The following is a 20,737-nucleotide window of genomic DNA, read 5'->3' as shown; positions in this document are numbered from 1 at the left end:
AAAATAAATACAAGATCTAATCCTACTAAGCATTGTACATTATATCATTCATAATTATTGCTCACTTTGAAAACATCGGAGTGCAACCTTATTCATAACTTGTTGCTCACTCTATTCACATCTATTTACATCACATCATTCGCCGTATATTGTTTGCTCTGTTAGCATTAAACTCTGATATTGATGAGGGTGTTACCAGATTATTGGTCTTTACGTTAAATCGTATGCTTTTCTTATATGTAGCAAATCTCAATCAAAAATGTAAAGAAATACTATTGAACTTTGCATTCCAAAATTCTCCAACACTTTGCATTCCAAAATTCTCCAACAAATTCTCCAACAAAATTCTCCAACAAGAACTTGGGAAACAACTAGCAAATCTGGACCTCTCAAATATAAGTAATGCCATCAACTCATGGTTTCAAATTACAGAAGACACAGCAAATAATATAAACCCTGAGAAATATAAACAGCTAAAAAATCATAGGGAACAACAGAACCCATGGTTCAACACTCAACTAAGAAAAATGAAATCCACCCTTAGGAAATATGAAAAAGAATGGCAAAAAGACAAGTGTCCCATGACACTACAGAGATATCGCACACATCTAGCTGCCTACAAAAAAATGATAATGGAAACGAAACGTGACTACTACAGCAAAAAGATCAGAAATTCCTCCAACAACTCCAAATCCCTTTACAATATTGTTAACAACCTCATCCCTGAAAACATAAACTTCAACACAACCGATTCCAAAAATTTATGCCATGATCTAACAACTTTCTTCAAGAGCAAAATAACCAAAATAACGGATGTCCTCATTAACTCCCCAGCAGAAGAAATCCAAACACACACTTCAGCAACAACACACTGGTCTAATTTCGAACCTATTTCCTCAACGGAAACTGAAAAAATGCTTAGAAAAATTAACCCAGCTCGACATGACCTAGACACCATCCCCATACGAGATCTAAAGGAAATTGCTCATTCAATAGCCCCCACAGTAGCAGCAATCATCAATAAATCTCTTGAAGATGGGGAGCTTCCAATGAAATTAAAAACAGCTACAATCAGGCCTATACTAAAAAAAAAAGAACCTTAACCCAAACAACATGAACAACTACCACCCAATCTCAAATCTACCTCAACTTGCAAAATTGACAGAGAAAGCGGTACTGAAACAACTCAATGAACACCTCGAGAACCACAAAATACTATATCCCACCCAACACGGTTTTAGGAAAAACCTCAGCACGGAAACTCTACTGCTCAACCTATCCAACAATATACTAAGAAGCCTTGATAACAATATAGGTCACATTCTAATTCTTCTCGACCTCTCAGCGGCATTTGACTCGGTCGACCACAAAAAGCTAATATCTAGTCTAGCCAACATAGGTCTCTCTAGCAAAACTCTTGCATGGTTCACTTCTTATTTAAAAGACAGATACTTCAAAGTTTCCATCAACAATGAAACATCTGAAGCCATTCCCCTCGAGACTGGTGTACCACAAGGGTCTGCCCTTTCAGCTACACTCTTTAATATTTATCTACTCCCTTTATGCCATCTACTGTCTAGCCTAGGCATATCTTATTACATGTATGCTGACGACATATAACTCATTATCCCAATCACATCAACCATAGAAGAGGCTTTGACACTTGCCACCTTTCACCTGGAAGCTATAAAAAAGATGCTAATCCACCTAAAACTATGTCTAAATATGAGCAAAACGGAATGCATCCTAATCGAATGAAAAAAACCAGGACCCAAAACCATCCAATCCCTCCAGATAGACAACATCCGCATACAACTTAAACACAACGTAAAAGACCTCGGCTTCTGGATTGATAGTGAATTATCCTACAAGAAACACATCTCAACTAAAACAAGTGAAGGCTTCTACAAACTCCAAATACTCAAACACCTAAAACCAATGCTTCACCACCAAGATTTCCGAACCGTCCTACAGTCTCTCGTCTTCACCAGTATCGACTACTGCAACGCACTCTTGCTAGGCCTACCCAAAGTGACCTTAAAACCACTTCAAATTTTACAGAATGCTGCAGCAAGAATCCTAACTGGCAAAAAGAAATCAGACCACATTACACCCGTCCTCGATAGCTTACATTGGCTTCCAGTCAAAAAAAGAATCGAATATAAAATACTTACAATCCTCCACAACGCAATTCACAAAACAGACAACACAGCCTTCGACAATGTCAAACATGTACATAGATCGCATCGGACAACCAGAACAACAAGTAAATTACAACTAGAAATTCATCACTCCCATCAGCCAAACTATCCAACACAAGGAGAAGAGCCATATCCATAGCTGGTCCAAAATTATGGAACTCGCTACCCGCTCACTTATCCGCTCAAACCAACATCAAGACATTAAAAAAAGAGCTTAAAACTTGGTTATTTTATCAAGCTTTCAAAGATGGTATTGGCTAATTGCACACAACATATCTAGTTTACAATCGTTTATCAGAACACTTATAAACTAAGGACTACATGGTTTGATGATAAACACTTTGAGGTAGATTTTAAAAACATACGCGCGCGCACCAGGCGCGAACAAAGGTACGCTGGATTTTATAAGATATGCGCGTAGCCGGGCATATCTTATAAAATCTGGGGTCGGCACGCGCAAGGGGGTGCACATTTGTGCAACTTGCGCGCGCCGAGCCCTGCACGCGCTGCCCGTTCCCTCCGAGGCCGCTCCGAAATCGGAGCGGCTTCGGAGGGAACTTTTTTCTACCCCCCCACCTTTATCGGAGAAGTTACTACTGCCTCTGGGCAGTAGTAACTTACGCGCGCCGGCGTGGCAGGCCCTGACACAGGCCGCTGTGTCGGGGCACTCGGCCACGCCCCCGGACTGTCCACACGCCCCTGGACACACCCCCGATCCCTAACCGCGCCCCCTGGCCATGCCCCCGACTGCCCTTTTTGCAAGCCCCAGGACTTACGTGCGTCCCGGGGCTTGTGCGAGCCGCCGAGCCTATGCAAAATAGGCTCGGCGTGTGCAGGGGGGGGTTTGGGGTAGGTTTTGGGGGGGTTACGCGCGTATCTTACGCCCGTATCCCTTTGAAAATCTACCTCATTGAGTGTTAAACGCTATATTTTTCCCCACCTGAAGTTAATTGTTAAACTTTTTAATTTGTTTATTTTATAACATTGTTAATTTCAATTACTTAATTCTTAGATGTAACCTCTGTTTTTCCTCTCAGTTCACTGTTAATTGTAACATGTTGTAACTGTGAACCGGGGTGAAGGCTGATAGCTATACCTCGGTATAGAAAACTCTTTAAATAAATAAATAATAAATAAATAAAAATAACTCCAGTCCAAACGTGCAGAAAATGGACTGGCTTTCTATACAGAAGGAAATTACCAGAATATCTCAGGTATCTGGAGAATTCATAGCCCCATCAAATTATTAGGAGCAGGGATGCATTTATGTGCTTTACTAGCTGTGTGTTGTGAATTAAAACCTTAGGGGCAGATTTTCAAAGGGGTACGCGCGTAAGATTTCGGAGCAGCTTCGGAGGGAATGGAGGTAGGCTGCGCAGCTTGGCGCACGCATGTTACCGATTTTGCGCAGCCTTGCGCGCGCCAACCCCGGATTTTAAAAGATACGCGTGGCGACGCGCGTATCGATTAAAATCCAGCGTACTCTTGTTTGTGCCGGGTGCGCGAACAAAAGTACGCGCGTGCGTACTTTTAAAAAATCTGCCCCTTATTGTAATGGCTTGAGATGTAGATACCAAATAAAGCAAAGTTATGGATCCTGATGTTAGAAGTTGAAACAGAATAGAGAAGATGATGGACATGATTTCTTTGGTTTTTATGTTTTGCATTTTTTTTAAATCGGTTTGAATGTTTATGACTATACAAGAGTTTCTTAAGATTTAAAGGATTTCCACCACAGTTGTCCACATGAGAGAGAGAAAGAGATGCAAAACTGGAAACTTCAGTTGGGGGTGAAATGCATGGGAATAAAATATCTCATGAAGCGGGGGTGGGGGGTAGTGGAGGGCACAGTGTTCAAAGGGTCTGCATTGGGATGACAAAAACCGCGTGTACTGGTTAAGCCACTGGCATTTCAGCAATTCTTGAGGTAAAGGTACGTGAGAAAGTTTGCTCCCTGTTTGAAAATGTCCACGGGTGTGCACTACACATGGATACTTGCACCCTGCTTTCTCCCAGGACAAGCAGGATGGTAATCCTCACAGATGGGTGACATCATCAGATGGAGCCCAACATGGAACACTTTTGTCCAAGCTTCTAGAAACTTTTACTGGCACACCGAGCATGCCCAGCATGCCACAACCCCTAAGCAACTCTGCTTTTTCTGTGGGTGGAAATTTGCTGAAAATGTATACGAATGGAGTTGAAAACCATTGATGCGCACACGTTTTCCTCCCTGACCTAAACCCACTTGGGAATGCCTCCTGTCAATATTGCTAAAAGAGCGCATGCTTATTTAGGGACATGTGGACTTCTAGCCCTATCGAGGACCGCTGACTTTTTTTTTTAAAAATGTGGATAAAATACTTTTAACCCACATAAATTGCCTTGAAAATTGACCTCCCAATTGGCAAATGGAAATGCATGCTTTTTTCATAGCCTGAAAAGAGAACTGTTTTTCCTCTCTTGTTGCATGCTTTGTAGTATTTCAAAAGCGCACACAGAATATTGTCTTAGAAGGGCCTCATGCTCTGGGAGCAGCCATGATCATGAGAGTCATGAATTATTTCACATGGAATGAGATCTGGTTGCTTCGTAGCATAGCTTAGTAAATCATGGCAGATGGGGACCAAAATGGTCCATCCAGTCTGCTCAGTTGAGATTCATCCACTTTGGGTAGGTGCTCCTGCAACCCAGCAACTCCCTATCAAGTGCAAGGTGATGCATATAGGGAAAAATAACCCATGCTATAATTACACAATGTTGGGTTCCATATTAGGTGCTACAACCCAAGAAAGATATCTAGGCGTCATAGTGGATAACACATTGAAATCATCGGTTCAGTGTGCTGCGGCAGTCAAAAAAGCAAACTGAATGTTGGGAATTATTAGAAAGGGAATGGTGAATAAAACGGAAAATATCATAATGCCTCTGTATCGCTCCATGGTGAGACCACACCTTGAATACTGTGTACAATTCTGGTCACCGCATCTCAAAAAAGATATATTTGCAATGGAGAAGGTACAGAGAAGGGCTACCAAAATGTTAAGAGGAATGTAACAGCTCCCCATGAGGAAAGTCTAAAGAGGTTAGGACTTTTCAGCCTGGAGAAGAGACGGCTGAAGGGGGATATGATAGATGTGTTTAAAATCATGAGAGGTCTAGAATGGGTAGATGTGAATCGGTTATTTACTCTTTCGGATAATAGAAAGACTAGGGGGCACTCCATGAAGTTAGCATGGGGCACATTTAAAACTAATTGGAGAAAGTTCTTTTTTACTCAACGCACAATTAAACTCTTGAATTTGTTGCCAGAGGATGTGGTTAGTGCAGTTAGTATAGCTGTGTTTAAAAAAGGATTGGATAAGTTCTTGGAGGAGAAGTCCATTACCTGCTATTAAGTTCACTTAGAGAATAGCCACTGCCATTAGCAATGGTAACATGGAATAGACTTCGTTTTTGGGTTCTTGCCAGGTTCTTGTGGCCTGGATTGGCCACTGTTGGAAACAGGATGCTGGGCTTGATGGACCCTTGGTCTGACCTAGTATGGCATTTTCTTATGTTCTTATCACTTCATGTCCTTTATCTGACCTCTTGACCCTTTTCCTATCACTGCCCTCCACATCTGTCCCAAGTATATTGCCAAAACCTGTTACAATGATGGCCTCCACCACCTCTGCTAGTAGGCCATATTGGGCCTTGCCACTTTCAACTTTGCTTCTTACAAGATAAATATTTAAGCTGACATCCAGAGCCCCTTCTCTGTCATATTAATCCCAACAGCCACAAGGGGTAGTGAAGCTGTTGTAGTGTGTGTATGTGTGTAAAGCATAGCCAGCGTGGAACCATTGGGGTAGATTTTAAAAGGTGCGTGCGCGCATCCGTGTGTGTGCGGTTCCCGGAGAGCGCATGTTATAAAATCCATGGGCTGTGCACACCTACGCGCCGGATTTCATAATCCACGCGCGTATGTGCGGGCGGCGTGAGCAGAGGGGGTGAATTTTAGCAAATTATGCAAGGCGATGTAATCAGGCCTCCCCCAGTTCCCTACCCCCCTGCCTAACCTTCCTTCCCTTTCCCCTGTCCCCTCTCCATCCTGACCCCTACTCCCTAACTAACTAAAAGAATTAAAAAAATTTTTTTACTTACTGCTCCGTCGAAGCAGAAGCAATTTGCACGCACCGGCCAGCTGCCAGTGCGCGCTTCCCCAGAACAGCAGTTAATGGCCGCTGTCCTGTTCGGCCTCCGTCCCACCCCCAGCCCGCCCCTTTTTCAGGGCCAAGCACTTGTGCGCATATCAGCCTTTACACGTGTGGCTGGGCCATATTGAAAATGCCTGCAGCGCGCACAGGGCCCGGCCACATGCGTAAGTGTTGATTTTTACGCACGTGGCCATTTTAAAATTCGGCAGATTGTATCCCAGCAAGTATAAGGTCGTTTGTGACTTTCTGACTTGGCTTTCCCCAGAGATTCCAGGATGATAAGGGCTGAATTTGGAAACATATGCAGTTGTATTTCTAAATTCAAAGTTATGCATTTAATAGTGAATGCGTAGGGCTGAATTTTCAGCAGCATTTCTAGAGGGCAGTATGTGCGTGTGTTTTGTTTTATCCAGCCGGTTTTCAGACATTAGGGAGCAGTGGATACCGCATTTGAATATATACTGGTTTGTGGCTGAAAGTATGTGAATACACTGACATGGTATGAAATAATGGTGTACCTGGCATGCCTCTGACATGGATATATTTTTTGAAACTTAATGCACACACTTGGTTTCCAACTAAGCTCCTGTAACGCCCCCTTTTAAATATGGCTAGAAGCATGACCCTACGTTCACTATTGTAGATTGAACTAATCTACGCACATGGCTCCAACTAAGCCTTTGACAATTTTCTTTTGTGTCTAACGTAGAAGGGTCTTTAGAGCAACTGGAATAAAACGTTTGTTTCACCTTCATTTCAGAAATCCGTGAGGCCTTCCGGATACTGGACCGAGATGGGAATGGTTTTATATCCAAGCAGGAGCTGGGGATGGCCATGCGGTCGCTGGGTTACATGCCCAGTGAGGTGGAGCTGGCAATTATTATGCAGAGGCTGGACATGGATGGTAAGTGGCAGCTCTGAAAGCCAACATGGAACAATACAACGTTATTTATTTATTTTTTTCAATGAGGGTTAGGAGTCTTATCTCTTGTGAGAGTGAGGCACTTGGGATTGAATAAAACCTGCTTTGACCCGTTTGCTTTGTAGTCTTTAGTGGGCAAGGTGGAAAATAGTCCACAAGAAAAATAAAAATTCAAGTGAGGAACTAGACGCACCACAGGACGTTTGCCCAAGTCTTAAACTTAAGCCTTGCAGATAATAGCCCCATCACATTTTCTGCACATGTTTTTGCTTGCACAATAGTTTTGTCCTGTGGACTTTTTCCCCTTTCTTTAAGCTGCACGAAATTAGAGATCCTCAGGTAAAAGACGTATTTATCTGTTTATAAAAGATGTGCTACTGTGCTTCAAAACTGTGTGGGCAACAATCCTGAGGACTTTTGCACTTCATTTGTTTTTGGCTGTACTGTGGCCCGAAACATGAACCTAATCCTTCTTTTCCAGGAAAAATAAAAGAAAATATACCCAAACAATCAGGCCACAGAGAGAAATCCAGTAACAGGGATGTGCTTTTGTAAAATGACAAGATCCACCTCCCCAAATTTGTTTTCTTTTGTCACTTCTAATCCAAAATGACACAAAAACCACTAAAATTATTTCATTTGTCATTTTAGTGTGTGCTAAATCCACCTAGTGCAGGCTAAAATGATAAAAAAAAAAAAAAATGTCTCCAGGCACACTCCAAGAACCAAACACTTACAAAATGATCAAGTTCAAGCTTCTCTATCTAACTCCAGGACAGCACCACTGTGACCACTCCTAGAGGGGGGAGGTCCAGAGCAAATGGTTTAGACCAAGACACTGCTCTGCCACTCTCAATATGTCCTCCGCTGGGAGGAGCATAGATCTGGGCCCCTTTTTATCTCTGCGCATCCTCAAAGAAAAATACCCAAGCTGACTGACCCCAGACACCAACTGCTTTGGGCCATTTCTTGCTTCACCTGGCTTGGTCTACAGAGTATCCTTTGCAGCTGTACTCAGCCCAAACCTTTGCTTGTAGGCTGTGATGCAAAAGAAGAGAAGTCTAGAACAGTGCCTGTCTGTGAGATGTGAATGTTTTGCGTGGGTTTAACGGAGCCTTTGCCAGAACTTTGAACCTTTGGACACCCTGATGGCCAAAGCTGTAAAAGCAGCAGAGAAAAAAAAAAAAAAAAAAGAAAGAAAAGTCTTTGATAAGGCCATCTGTAAGAGCTTCCTCAAACAGTAGTGCCTGATGTAGAAAAGAATGTCTTCATCAAAGGGAACTGAAAGAAAACTAACCAGAAAATTATTTAAAAAAAAAAAAAAAAAAAAAAAAGCCATTCTCAGCTTGTGCATTTAGGGCTGGATTTTAAAAGGGTTATTACGCGCGCCGGACCTATTTTAAAAAAGGCCCGGCGACGCACGTAAAGCCCCGGGACGCATGTGAGTCCCGGGGTTTGCAAAAAAGGGGCGGGGAGGGGCGTGTGCAAGTTATAAAATCCGGTGTACATATGTGTGCATGCCGGGTAGTGCGCACACATGTACCCCGCACGCACTCCTTTTTAAAATCTACCCCTTAGTTTTGTTCTGTGCCTTCCTATTCAATATCATTATTGATAACAAAAATGTGCAGGGCCTTTGTTTTAAAGAATAAAGTATCTCTTACTCCCTTAGCTGTAGGCCTCACAGGCATGAAACAGTATGAAAAATTATACAAAATGTTAGAAACTCAAGTGGAAAAGCACAAGATACACGGGACAGCAGTTTTAAGTCTTGTCACTCTGGATACACATTTTTTTTTTCTGTCTGAACAAACTGCTTGATGCATTTTGCAAAGAAAATTCCAAGTGAAAGGGAATTGTAACGTGCATATTTATTACGCATGCTATAGATTGCGTCTGTGTTGGGTTTTATGCATTTTCGGATGAGCCTCGTTCATCATTGCGAAGCCTGCTTGTAATGAAAATGTGTGAATCATCTCTGCATTACATATAGTTCTGTTTTGCTTTTATAATTGCTACAGGTCTCAATATCAGCTGCTTCAGCAGTTAGAACACTGTATTTATAGGACCTTGAAGGCAGCTGTATTGATAGCAGTTAGAGCAAAAAGCTGGTTATATTGTAGACATTGGTTCACATCCTCTAGCTGGGAGACTTATCTTATAAAATCCAGCATGTTTAATCCTACATTGTAAAGTCTTTGCATCAGATAACTAGAGACTAAATGCTTAATATGTGATCCAGGCTAAACCCCTGGATCACATATTTTAAATGATTTTCACTGATGCACAGAGTAATTTCATAGGCTGTGTCCAATACTTGATGATGATCCATAGGTAGAAGCCCAAGATGCTAGTGGCACCTTAGATTAACTGGGTCCCTTTACAAGGTACTCATGCCACAGATGTCTACAATGTTCTGGCCTTCCTATACTTTGTAATATTAATGTTTTAACTTTTTTTTTATTGAAACAAGATAACAAGAACAAACATCTGGTATAATTTGGCACTTAAGCACACCAGACTGAAAAACAAAAATCAGTTTAACAATAGTGCTTAATCTTTTGTAGCTTTGTTGCTTCCTCCTTTCAGATAATCATGATGTAGCTGCTAAACATACCATAGTAAAAATAAACAGTTCCCCACCCTCCTCTCATCCCCCGCAACCCTGTGGCGGGATACAAAACCAACAAAAACAGTAGGGCCCGATCAGTGATTACGAGAATATCGAACGATGCAAAAGCAAGCTGTACAACTAACATCAGAAAATGAATAGTTTGCAGAGACAAAAAAAAAAGCATCATGGATAATTAAGCATGGTACTGCTGCTTGCTCTAGGAGAAAGTAATTGCAAATATTTATTCCAGATCTCTTTAAAACATCTTTTACATTTAAAAGAATGAACTGTCTCCAGACTTTCCATCTGCATCAAGGAGTGAAATATTTTGTAATATTAAACTGCAGGTGCTTCCAACCATATTCAAATAAAAAACTGAACTTGCTATGCCCAGACCGTCTTCTGCATTAACCTTGGTCTGTGTGAGGTCAATATTCAGCGAGCTCGTCCAGCTAAAGTCTGGGAAATAACTGGACATAACAAGGTTTTGAATTTCCTGTTCCCTTGCACTGGATACTTTTTAGCTGGCTCAATTGTAATCCAGCTGCTGTTCATAGCAGAGATGTCAGGGAGGCATGCTGAGCATACATTTAGCTGGATTGCACTCAGCTAAGTTGAGCTGGGTAAGTCTGGTCACGGTGGAGGGCAGGTCTCAATCTACCCAGATAACTTTTAACTTAACGAGGTTTATTTATTAGGACTTATTTTCCCTTGAATATCTCTATTCAGGTTAAGTTTACCTGGCTAATTTACCACTCGCTGCACCACTGAATATGGACTTTCTGTTATTATTCCATTGGTGTAGGGGGTCTAACTTCTCACCATTGGACTGTCCCCATGCCCACAGTTTTCTGTCGTTTTCCAGTCATTGGTAGACCCAAGACATCAAAGCTACAATGCTAGGATTCCTTAATCAGTCTCACACAACAGCCCTTTATTCAAATTTTCATAACTTTTATTCTTCTTGGGGGTTTCAGCAGTCAATCAACTGTAAAAATAAAAATCCATGAAAGGATGAGTTGCAGGATTCCACAGCAGAGGTAACAGCAGCAACAAAATACACCCCCCCTCTACTCTTCCTCTTCCTTTAGCATTAAAATCAGTATCTCTTCTTCTAACAACCTATGTGCATTAGTCATTCTTCAAACACAATCTTATCAGTACATGCACAGATTCACAGAATTCTTAGGGGAGGACATTTACAGAAAAGGACAAAGGATCTTCTATATTGTAGTTAGTGTCTATACCTCTTCCCAGTTTCCAGTTGGCAAATACCTAGGAATATTCCCTTAACACTCCAGTATCCATGGTAACTGATGGACCTGCTGGACTGGAATAACCAGCAGGCCTATAGGGATTCTCAAGAATCACTTCAAGTTTTTCCCTCTGAATCACACTGCAGAATTTTCACTCCTGCTTTGAATTCAGGCTTAGTTTACACAAGGCACACGCTCCCTAGAGGTCATCTCTCTATACACTTCCTTAAAGAGATAGGCAAACAATAGACTCTTTCTGCTCCATCATAAACCCAATATAACCAAAAGTAGATGTTACGTGAGAATTTGAGGGAAGTTTTAGGACCAGTGCCAAAGGGTCCAGAATTTAGGATCTGGGCCACATTAAAAAAGGACCATTTTTTCCCATTTTGTGCCTATAGAAAAAATGGTGAGTACGGGCAGGCAATCACAATGGAGTAAAGCACATTATGTTAATCAACAGCAAGTTATTTTGAGAACATATCTTGAAATTCATTCCAAGAATTTTATGTTTGTGTAAATACATAGTTATTGGTCTATTGGGTTTTATATTTGATCTATATTTTGACTTGTGTATTTGTTTTATGTTGCTGTATACTGACTTGTCTTATTTTGGTTATATGTTAGATATCTTTGTTTATGGACAGAATCATATATTTGTTTAGTTTGCTGCTAGGAGCAAGTAGTTTTAGGATTAGTGGGTTCCTTATCCTCCTGGATAGATGAATATATGGGATCCCATACTTGACACAACACCCAGCCACCACTCCCCAGTGTCTTATATCCAAGTGTTGTAATAATCTCAACAGCTACCAAAACCCAGGGAGGCTGTTGCCCAGTCATTGCTGTTTACACTGCAAGGATACAGCTCAACTGCCAGCAGTTTTAAGCAATGCACAGATTTAATGACAAAAACAGAGAGGAAAAATGCATGCTGTATGGATTCCACACTGAAGCTATTGCTGCCTATTCATTTCGTTTGCGGACAGATGGACTAATAACAGTGATGGGAAACCTTCCTAATTCATATAGATAAAAAAAAAATCATAATGAGTGTGTTGATTCCAGTTCAGTTGAAAGAACTCAGCCTTTAAAGTCTTTTGCTTCTGTTTGTCCTCCTCATGGAGACACATACCACCCAGGCACTTTTTTTTAGGGGGGAAGGTGAAGGGTTCAAACAAAGAAATATACTTTATTTTAATGTAAATAGGTTCTTCCTGAAACAAAGAGCACAAAACTGATTATCAACTCCTGCCACGTGCACACTCTGCTCAAACTGTTAATAGCTGTTAGGGTAGAGGCCAGTAGAACACTGTGTTTCTGTGGAAATCTGTGGGCAGTCCATAGATGGCGGTTGACCATCTGTATGTAATTTTGTAATTAGTTTAAAGAGCATCCCATTCTTACTTTTGACAGTTATAAGGAATTAGATACTGTTTTGTGCTGGCTGATTTGGATAGATTGTAAATTACATGCGGAATCAGGTGGCTTAAGGATGTATACTGAAATTTTAAAAAGGTGATTGGAAGATCATTCTATTAGGAGTTCAAAGACATGTATATTGAACTAAGCTGAGATCTGGAATAGAAAATTAAAACTCTTGCCTTCAGTTTCCTTCTGCATGCTAAAGAACATGAACCTGCTCTGTTCTTGGCCAGCAGCCAGAGCCATACAAGACTTATGATGCCTCAAAAGTAGCACAGTTGCTAAAGGTCTTTCAGCACTGTTGCGTTTGGCCGGTTGTGGGTCCGTCCTGCAACTGGCTGCTCTTACCTTCAGCCCTGGGTTGAAGGGGGTCCACTGACACTGCAGCTGGGCCCCGGAAGAAGATACGGCCAGCCACCGCACAGGCCCATCGTGCCGAGCTAGGAATGTCGCTCAGCTGAGTGCGGCATCCCTAGGCGCATGCGAGGCTCAGATACATTTAAAGGGCTCGCAGCAGGAAAGCCACGGTGCCTATAAGACATTGATAAGACAGGCTAAGAGAGAATTTGAAATGAAGTTGGCCATAGAGGCAAAAACTCACAGTAAAAACTTTAAAAAATATATCCGAAGCAGAAAGCCTGTGAGGGAGTCAGTTGGATCGTTAGATGATCGAGGGGTTAAAGGGGCACTTAGAGAAGATAAGGCCATCATGGAAAGATTAAATGATTTCTTTGCTTCGGTGTTTACTGAAGAGGATTTTGGGGAGGTACCTGTACTGGAGAAGGTTTTCATGAGTGATAATTCAGATGGACTGAACCAAATCACGGTGAACCTAGAAGATGTGATAGGCCTGATTGACAAACTGAAGAGTAGTAAATCACCTGGACCGGATGGTATACACCCCAGAGTTCTGAAGGAACTCAAAAATGAAATTTCAGACGTATTAGTAAAAATTTGTAACCTACAATTAAAATCATCCATTGTACCTGAAGACTGGAGGATAGCTAATGTAACCCCAATATTTAAAAAGGGCTCCAGGGGCGATCCGGGAAACTACAGACCAGCTAGCTTGACTTCAGTGCCAGCAAAAATAGTTGAAAGTGTTCTAAACATCAAAATCACAGAACATATAGAAAGACATGGTTTAATGGAACAAAGTCAGCATGGCTTTTCCCAAGACAAGACTTGCCTCACAAATGTGGTTCACGTTTTTGAAGGAGTTAATAAACATGTGGATAAAGGTGAACCGGTAGATGTAGTGTACTTGGATTTTCAGAAGGCATTTGATAAAGTTCCTCATGAGAGACTTCTAGGAAAAGTAAAAAGTCATGGGGTAGATGGCAATGTCTTTTCGTGGATTACAAACTGGCTAAAAGACAGGAAACAGAGAGTAGGATTAAATGGACAATTTTCTCAGTGGAAGGGAGTGGGCAGTGGAGTGCCTCAGGGATCTGTATTGGGACCCTTACTTTTCAATATATTTATAAATGATATGGAAAGAAATCCGAGTGAGGTAATCAAATTTGCAGATAATACAAAATTGTTCAGAGTAGTTAAATCACAAGCAGATTGTAATAAATTGCAGGAAGAGCTTGTGAGACCGGAAAATTGGGCATCGAAATGGCAGATGAAGTTTAATGTGGATAAGTGCAAGGTGACGCTTATAGGGAAAAATAACCCATGCTATGATTACTGTTGATGTCCCGAGGGCGGCTATCTCGGGGACTATCTAGTTCCCTACCTGCCTTACCAGCAGGGCAGGGACTTTACCTTTCTTACCTCAGAAGAAGTTCCCAATTTACTGTCTGAGGCTCATGGCACTCAGAGGTTTCGCTGCGCAGGCTGATTTGTTATAGAAAAACACTCTCAATCTTTTTATTTTCAATGTTAGGTTCCATATTAGGTACTACTACCCAAGAACGAGATCTAAGTGTCATAGTGGATAACACATTGAAATTGTTGGTTCAGTGTGCTGCAGCAGTCAAAAAAGCAAACAGAATGTTGGGAATTATTAGAAAGGGAATGATGAATAAAACGGAAAATGTCATAATGCCTCTGTATCGCTCCATGGTGTGGCCGCACCTTGAATATTGTGTACAATTCTGGTCGCCGCATCTCAAAAAAGATATAATTGCAATGGAGAAGGTACAGAGAAGGGCTACCAAAATGATAAGGGGAATTGAACAGCTCCCCTATTAGGAAAGACTAAAGAGATTAGGACTTTTCAGCTTGGAGAAGAGACGGCTGAGGGGGGATATGATAAAGGTGTTTAAAATCATGAGAGGTCTAGAACGGGTAGATGTGAATTGGTTATTTACTCTTTCGGATAATAGAAAGACTAGGGGGCACTCCATGAAGTTAGCATGTGGCACATTTAAAACTAATCTGAGAAAGTTCTTTTTCACTCAACGCACAATTAAACTCTGGAATTTGTTGCCAGAGGATGTGGTTAGTGCAGTTAGTATAGCTGTGTTTAAAAAAGGATTGGATAAGTTCTTGGAGGAGAAGTCCATTACCTGCTATTAAGTTCACTTAGAGAATAGCCACTGCCATTAGCAATGGTAACATGGAATAGACTTAGTTTTTGGGTACTTGCCTGGTTCTTGAGGCCTGGATTGGCCACTGTTGGAAACAGGATGCTGGGCTTGATGGACCCTTGGTCTGACCCAGTATGGCATGTTGTTATGTTCTTATGTCAGAGGCCTTCTCCTATTTAAGGCCTGTTCTGTTCTGCCTCAGATGCCTCGGCAATAGGTTGAACTCTTAGCTGGTTGCCTCGATATTCCTGGTTCCTGTTCCTGCTTCTATTACAGTGCCTTGTCTTCATGATCCTGGTTCCTTCCTGCATCTTTGAAGTTTCTGCGTTCCTGTCTTGTGGTCTTCAGTGTCTTCCTGCTGTTCCGTCTTTCCTCCTTCCCTCTGGATTCACTTCTCGGCTCGACCTCGGTTCGGATCCCCAGCTTGGCTTCGTTTGGATTCCTGTCTTGACTTCGTACTGCTTCTCGACCACATTTGACTTCTGTCTGCCTTGTGACCATTGCTTGCTCCTCGTCTTGCTGAATTCTGCCTGCTCTTGACCTAGGCCTGCTCTCGTGTTTGCTGCCGGCCTCCGACCTCTGCTTGGACTGACTCCATTTTCTTTCTGCTGGCCAACAACCTCTTCTGCGATGGATTCATCTCTTCACTGAGGCCTGCACCTAAGTCCAGCCGGCCCCGGCACCCAAGGGCTTAACTTAAGGGGAACAAGAGCTGGTATTGGTGAGGTTCCTGTTGGGCCTCTGCTCCTGCCAACTCCACCTGCTGACGGTGAGGACCTGCAGGGCTCCTCCCTGTGGATAGCGCCAACCTCACCTCGGTCCAAGGATTCACTTCCGCAACAAGCACTTTATTTTGTAGGACCTTGGGTGCACGAATAATCATTGTGTGCAAGACATAGTTGTGAACCTTCATGGTAATGGAGAAAAATAAATCTGTTTAGAAGAGACAACCATAGATAGTTGAGGCTTGCAATGACAACATGAAGACAGGTACTTCGACCAGATACAGATTTCCCATAGAAGTGTAAATTGTGGGGATGGAGACCCAAGACGGTGAACTAGTAGAGGATTGCATTGGACAAGCTCCTTATCTATGTTGTTTTCCTGATTTATGGAAAAATCAGCCAGATGGCGGGTTGGTTGTGCAGTTATCTGTCCTAGCGGAGAAGAGCAGAGGAGTAGAATACTGTAGGAAGTAACAGTGACCTCAGGAGTTGTGATACCTGTGGGGAGCCCTCTTGCCTAGTGTACTCAACAACAGCGGCAGGTATTTCATCTTGAGAGACCTAAAGAAATAACTTTAGATGCAGTATGTGTGCAATTGAAGGACTGGACTAACCCCTCATGGGTCAGATCTCTCTCTTAGCAGCATGTATGCTTAGAATGGAGGGGAAATTGAAAGACTGCAAAGCCATAAGTATTAGGTTGAAATGCTGTAAGTTAAATGGGAGATGCCGTCTCTTACAAAATTAACCTCTGTGCTGGTCTGAACAGTACTGAGTAATCCTGTGGTGCACTATACAAATGATGATGATAATTGTTATAATTATTTCTGTTCCTACCCAACTGCTCAAAACTGTTTGCCTTATTAATTGGGTACCGGCCTTAACAGACAAAAAGGACGAGGCAATTTCATATTTTGGGGATGGGGGTGGGAAATCCTACAACCTGGCAACCGCACTACCCCTAGACTGCCTGTATCCAAATGGAGCGACATCCCCTTTTCAAACTCCCCCTTTCCCCCCCAGGAAAGGAGCAAGGATGGAAGATGCCAGTGAAGTAATTAAATATTGAAATGTTATAGTCTGGAATAGCACAGGAAGGATTTTTGATTAACAAACAAGAAAGCATCACATTCACATAACAGCACATGATTTACAAATTTTACCTTCACGGTTTGAAATAATATGAGCGGCGGATACTGTCAAATCTTGTTTCTGTTTCTCCAGGAGCTCTTCTTTTTCACTTGTCTGCATTAAAGGTTATTGGATTATTTGTTTGTTTTTTCTTTTTTTTGCATCACTTTCAATAAATATGTCCTGAAGAACATGGATAAAGTGCATTCAGTAGAGACAATTTAGTATTAAATGTGGAAAGAATTAAAAATCATTCTGCTGTATGTGTGTAAGTGTGAAAATAAGTTAAATATTGGACTCTTTGAACATACTAAAAAATATGTAAAAATAAGTCTATTAATAACAAAAAACAAATGACTTTGATGATCAGGTTGCTGAAATCTTTTGGGATATGGCAAAGGCTCTTTTGAATGGGAGGCAGAGTGGGACAAGCACACACCCAAATAAAGTTCTCAGTGATAATTCGGTTTATTTACCACATAGCAATCCCTGGTTCCTTTCCAGCTCTGCCCACACGGCCCGCGGTTCTTTCAGGCAAAACCTCCTTCAAAACGAACAGTTCCTGGCTTGCCTGGCCTCTCAATTGCAGTTTGCAGCAGTGTTCCCCCCCCCCCCCCCGCCTACTGCTTGTTTCCCCCAGCAACAACTGCCCCTCTGTGGGATCCTCTCGGGCTTTAATCCTGGGGCATAAATTGTGCCTCCCTAACACATCAGTGGGATTCCTTAACCCGTTTAAAGTGCCAATCATTCCCCAGCTGGGTTTCAGACTGAGCTGTTAAGGATTTGGTCCTTTAAGGTAGCCTCTTCCTTTGGGAGCTGTACTTCTTGATCAGGTACGCTTGCCACAGATGACTACTATGTTCTGGCCTTCCTGTACTTTGTAATATTAAATCGCCAGTGCTGCAACCTTATTCACATAAAAATAGAATCTGCTGTGCCCAGACTGCCTTCTGCTTTAGCCTTGGTCTCTGTGAGGTCAGTATTCAGCGAGCTTGTCCAGGTAAGTTTGATCACCTCACTTGTTATGTTACAAAGCGGTGGTCCCAGAACAGATCCCTGGGGCACTCCACTATTCAACTTTCTCCTTTGGGAAAATTTACCATTTAGCCCTACTCTCTGTTTCTATCTTTTAACCAGTTGGCAATCCACAATAGGACGCTGCCCAGTATCCCATGACTTTTTAATTTAAAAAATTTAACATTTTCCCAATGGAGAAAGGTGAATAGTAGAGTGCCCCAGGAATCTATTCTGGGACCACTGCTTTTTAATATATTTATAAATGACCTGGAAATGGGAAACATAACAGGCCGTTACAGTAAAGTTCGCGGGAGAGCGGGCGAACAGGCCAGTGTCCTGTGCGCGCAATTCAGTAAACTAAAATATTTAAATTAGGGCCGGCGGTAAAAAGAGGCGCTAGGGACACTAGCACATCTCTAGTGCCTCTTTTTGGACAGGAGTGGCAGCTGTCAGCGGGTTTGACAGCCGACGCTCAATTTTGCCGGCGTCTGTTCTCGAGCCCGCTGACAGCCACGGGTTCGGAAACCGGACGCCGGCAAAATTGAGCATCTAGTTTTCAACCTGCGAGCCGCGGGCCGATTTCAAATTTTTTATTTTTTTTTAACTTTTTTTTAACTTTCAGGACCTCCAACTTAATATCACCATGATATTAAGTCGGAGGGTGCACAGAAAAGCAATTTTTACTGCTTTTCTGTGCACTTTCCCGGTGCCGGCAGAAATTAACGCCAGCCTTTGGGTAGGCGCTAATTTCTGAAAGTAAAATGTGCGGCTTGGCTGCACATTTTACTTTCTGTATCGCGAGGGAATGACTAATAGGGCCATCAACATACATTTGCATGTTGCGGGCGCTATTAGTCTTGGGGGGGGGGGGGGGGTTGGACTCGTGTTTTTGGCCCCTTACTGAATAAGGGGTAAAGCTAGTGCATCCAAAACGTGCGTCCAAATGCAGGTTAACAGTGCGCTCCACCGGAGCGCACTGTTAACCTGCATTTGGACTATCACTATCGGCCTGAAAGTGAGGTGATCACATTTACAGATGACACAAAATTATTCAAAGTTGTTAAATCACAAGAGGATTGTGAGAAATTGCAAGAGGACATTACAAAACTGGGAGAATAGGCATGCAGATGGCAAATGCAAAGTGATGCACTTAGGGAAGAGAAACCCAAATTATGGCTACACAATGCAAGGTTCCACTTTAGGAGTCACCACTGAGGAAAAGGATCTAGGAGTTATACATTGAAACCTTCTGCTCGGTGTGCAGCAGCAGGCAAGAAAGCAAATAGAATGCTAGGGATTATCAGGAAAGAAATGGAGAATAAAACAGAGAATATCATAATGCTTCTGTATCGCTCCATGGTGCAACCTCGTCTTGAGTATTGTGTGCAGTTCTGGTCGCCGCATCTCAAAAACGGTACAGAGAAGGGTGACCAAAATAATAAAAGGGATGGAACAATTCCCCTATTAAGAAAGGCTAAAGAGGTTAGGACTCTTCAGCTTGGAGAAGAGACAAGCTGAGGGGAAATATGATAGAGGTCTATAAAATAATGAGTGGAATGGAACGAGTAAATGTTAATCAGTTGTTTACTCTTTCAAAAAGTACAAAGACCAGGAGACATACAATGAACTTTCTAGTAATATACAACAACCTTTCCAAGAATTAATGTTAAAGTCATAATAACAAGACTCTAAGTAGGACGTACTGCCGTCACTGTTTCAGGTTTAATCTCCTAGTAAGAATTTAATAAAGTGTAAAGTTACAATGTTAAATAAAAGTTAATTACAATGTTAAATAAGAATTATTTACAATGTTAAATAAGACTATATTGATGTTATAATGTAAAACAGGAAGTCCCTATTTCTTGAACACAGTTACAATGTAAACCGATGTGATATTCCAAATTGAACACCGCTATATAAAAACTAATAAATACATAAATAAATAATATATTTAAAACTGATACAAATATATTTTTTTACTCAATGCATAATTAAGCTCTGGAATTCGTTGTCAAAGGATGTGGTAAAAGCTATTAGTGTAGCTGTGTTTAAAAAAAAGGTTTGGACAAGTTCCTGGAGGAAAAGTTCATTAACCATTATTAAGGTAGAGTTGCAGAAATCCACTGCTTATTCTTGGGATAAGCAGCTTGGAATCTCTCTACCCCTTGGGATCCTGCCAGGTGCTTGTGACCTCGATTGGCCACTGTTGGAAACAAGATACTGGGCTTGATGGATCTTTGGTCTGACCCAGTAGGGCAAATCTTATGTTATCATGACATAGCTGGACAAACCTGAGGTTCTGAATTTCCCACCCTCTCGCAGTAGATAAGTTTTAGCGGATAAGTCGTCATCTGGCAAAAATGTACTCAGACAAAATAGATGGCATGGAGATGTGCCGGGGCTTACATTTAGCTGAGTTGTGCTGATATTCAATGCTACCATGTAAGTCTGATTATGGTGGAGGGTAGGTCTAAATTTATCGAGATCAATTCACCCAGATATCTTTAACCATAACTGGGTATATTCAGTGAGACTGAATTGTTCTACTAAAGCTACTCTTGGTAAGTTTACTTGGCTAACTTACCACTCGCTATGCCACTGAATGTGGATTTCTGTGTTGCTATTCTGTAGGTACAGGTGTCTAACTTCTCATTTGACTAGATCAGAGGTGGCCCATTCCAGTCCTCAAAAGTGACAAATGGGCCTGGTT

General features: G+C 41.9%; 1 protein-coding gene across 4 annotated transcripts in view; it reads left to right on the top strand.

Moving 5' to 3' along the window:
• CALN1 (calneuron 1) overlaps window positions 1-20,737 on the top strand; it is a 230,474-nt gene that overhangs the window by 80,576 nt on the left and 129,161 nt on the right. For all 4 annotated transcript variants that reach the window (XM_029613078.1, XM_029613076.1, XM_029613080.1 and 1 more), the window contains exon 3: window positions 7,161-7,304. In XM_029613078.1, the coding sequence (XP_029468938.1) occupies window positions 7,161-7,304 (144 nt within the window). The remainder of the gene's footprint in view (window positions 1-7,160; window positions 7,305-20,737) is intronic.

This window comes from Rhinatrema bivittatum, chromosome 8, assembly GCF_901001135.1.
Source record: "Rhinatrema bivittatum chromosome 8, aRhiBiv1.1, whole genome shotgun sequence".
NCBI classification, from domain to species: domain Eukaryota; kingdom Metazoa; phylum Chordata; class Amphibia; order Gymnophiona; family Rhinatrematidae; genus Rhinatrema; species Rhinatrema bivittatum.
Note: the sequence above shows the minus strand (reverse complement) of the source record. Positions and strands in the feature narration are given on the sequence as shown.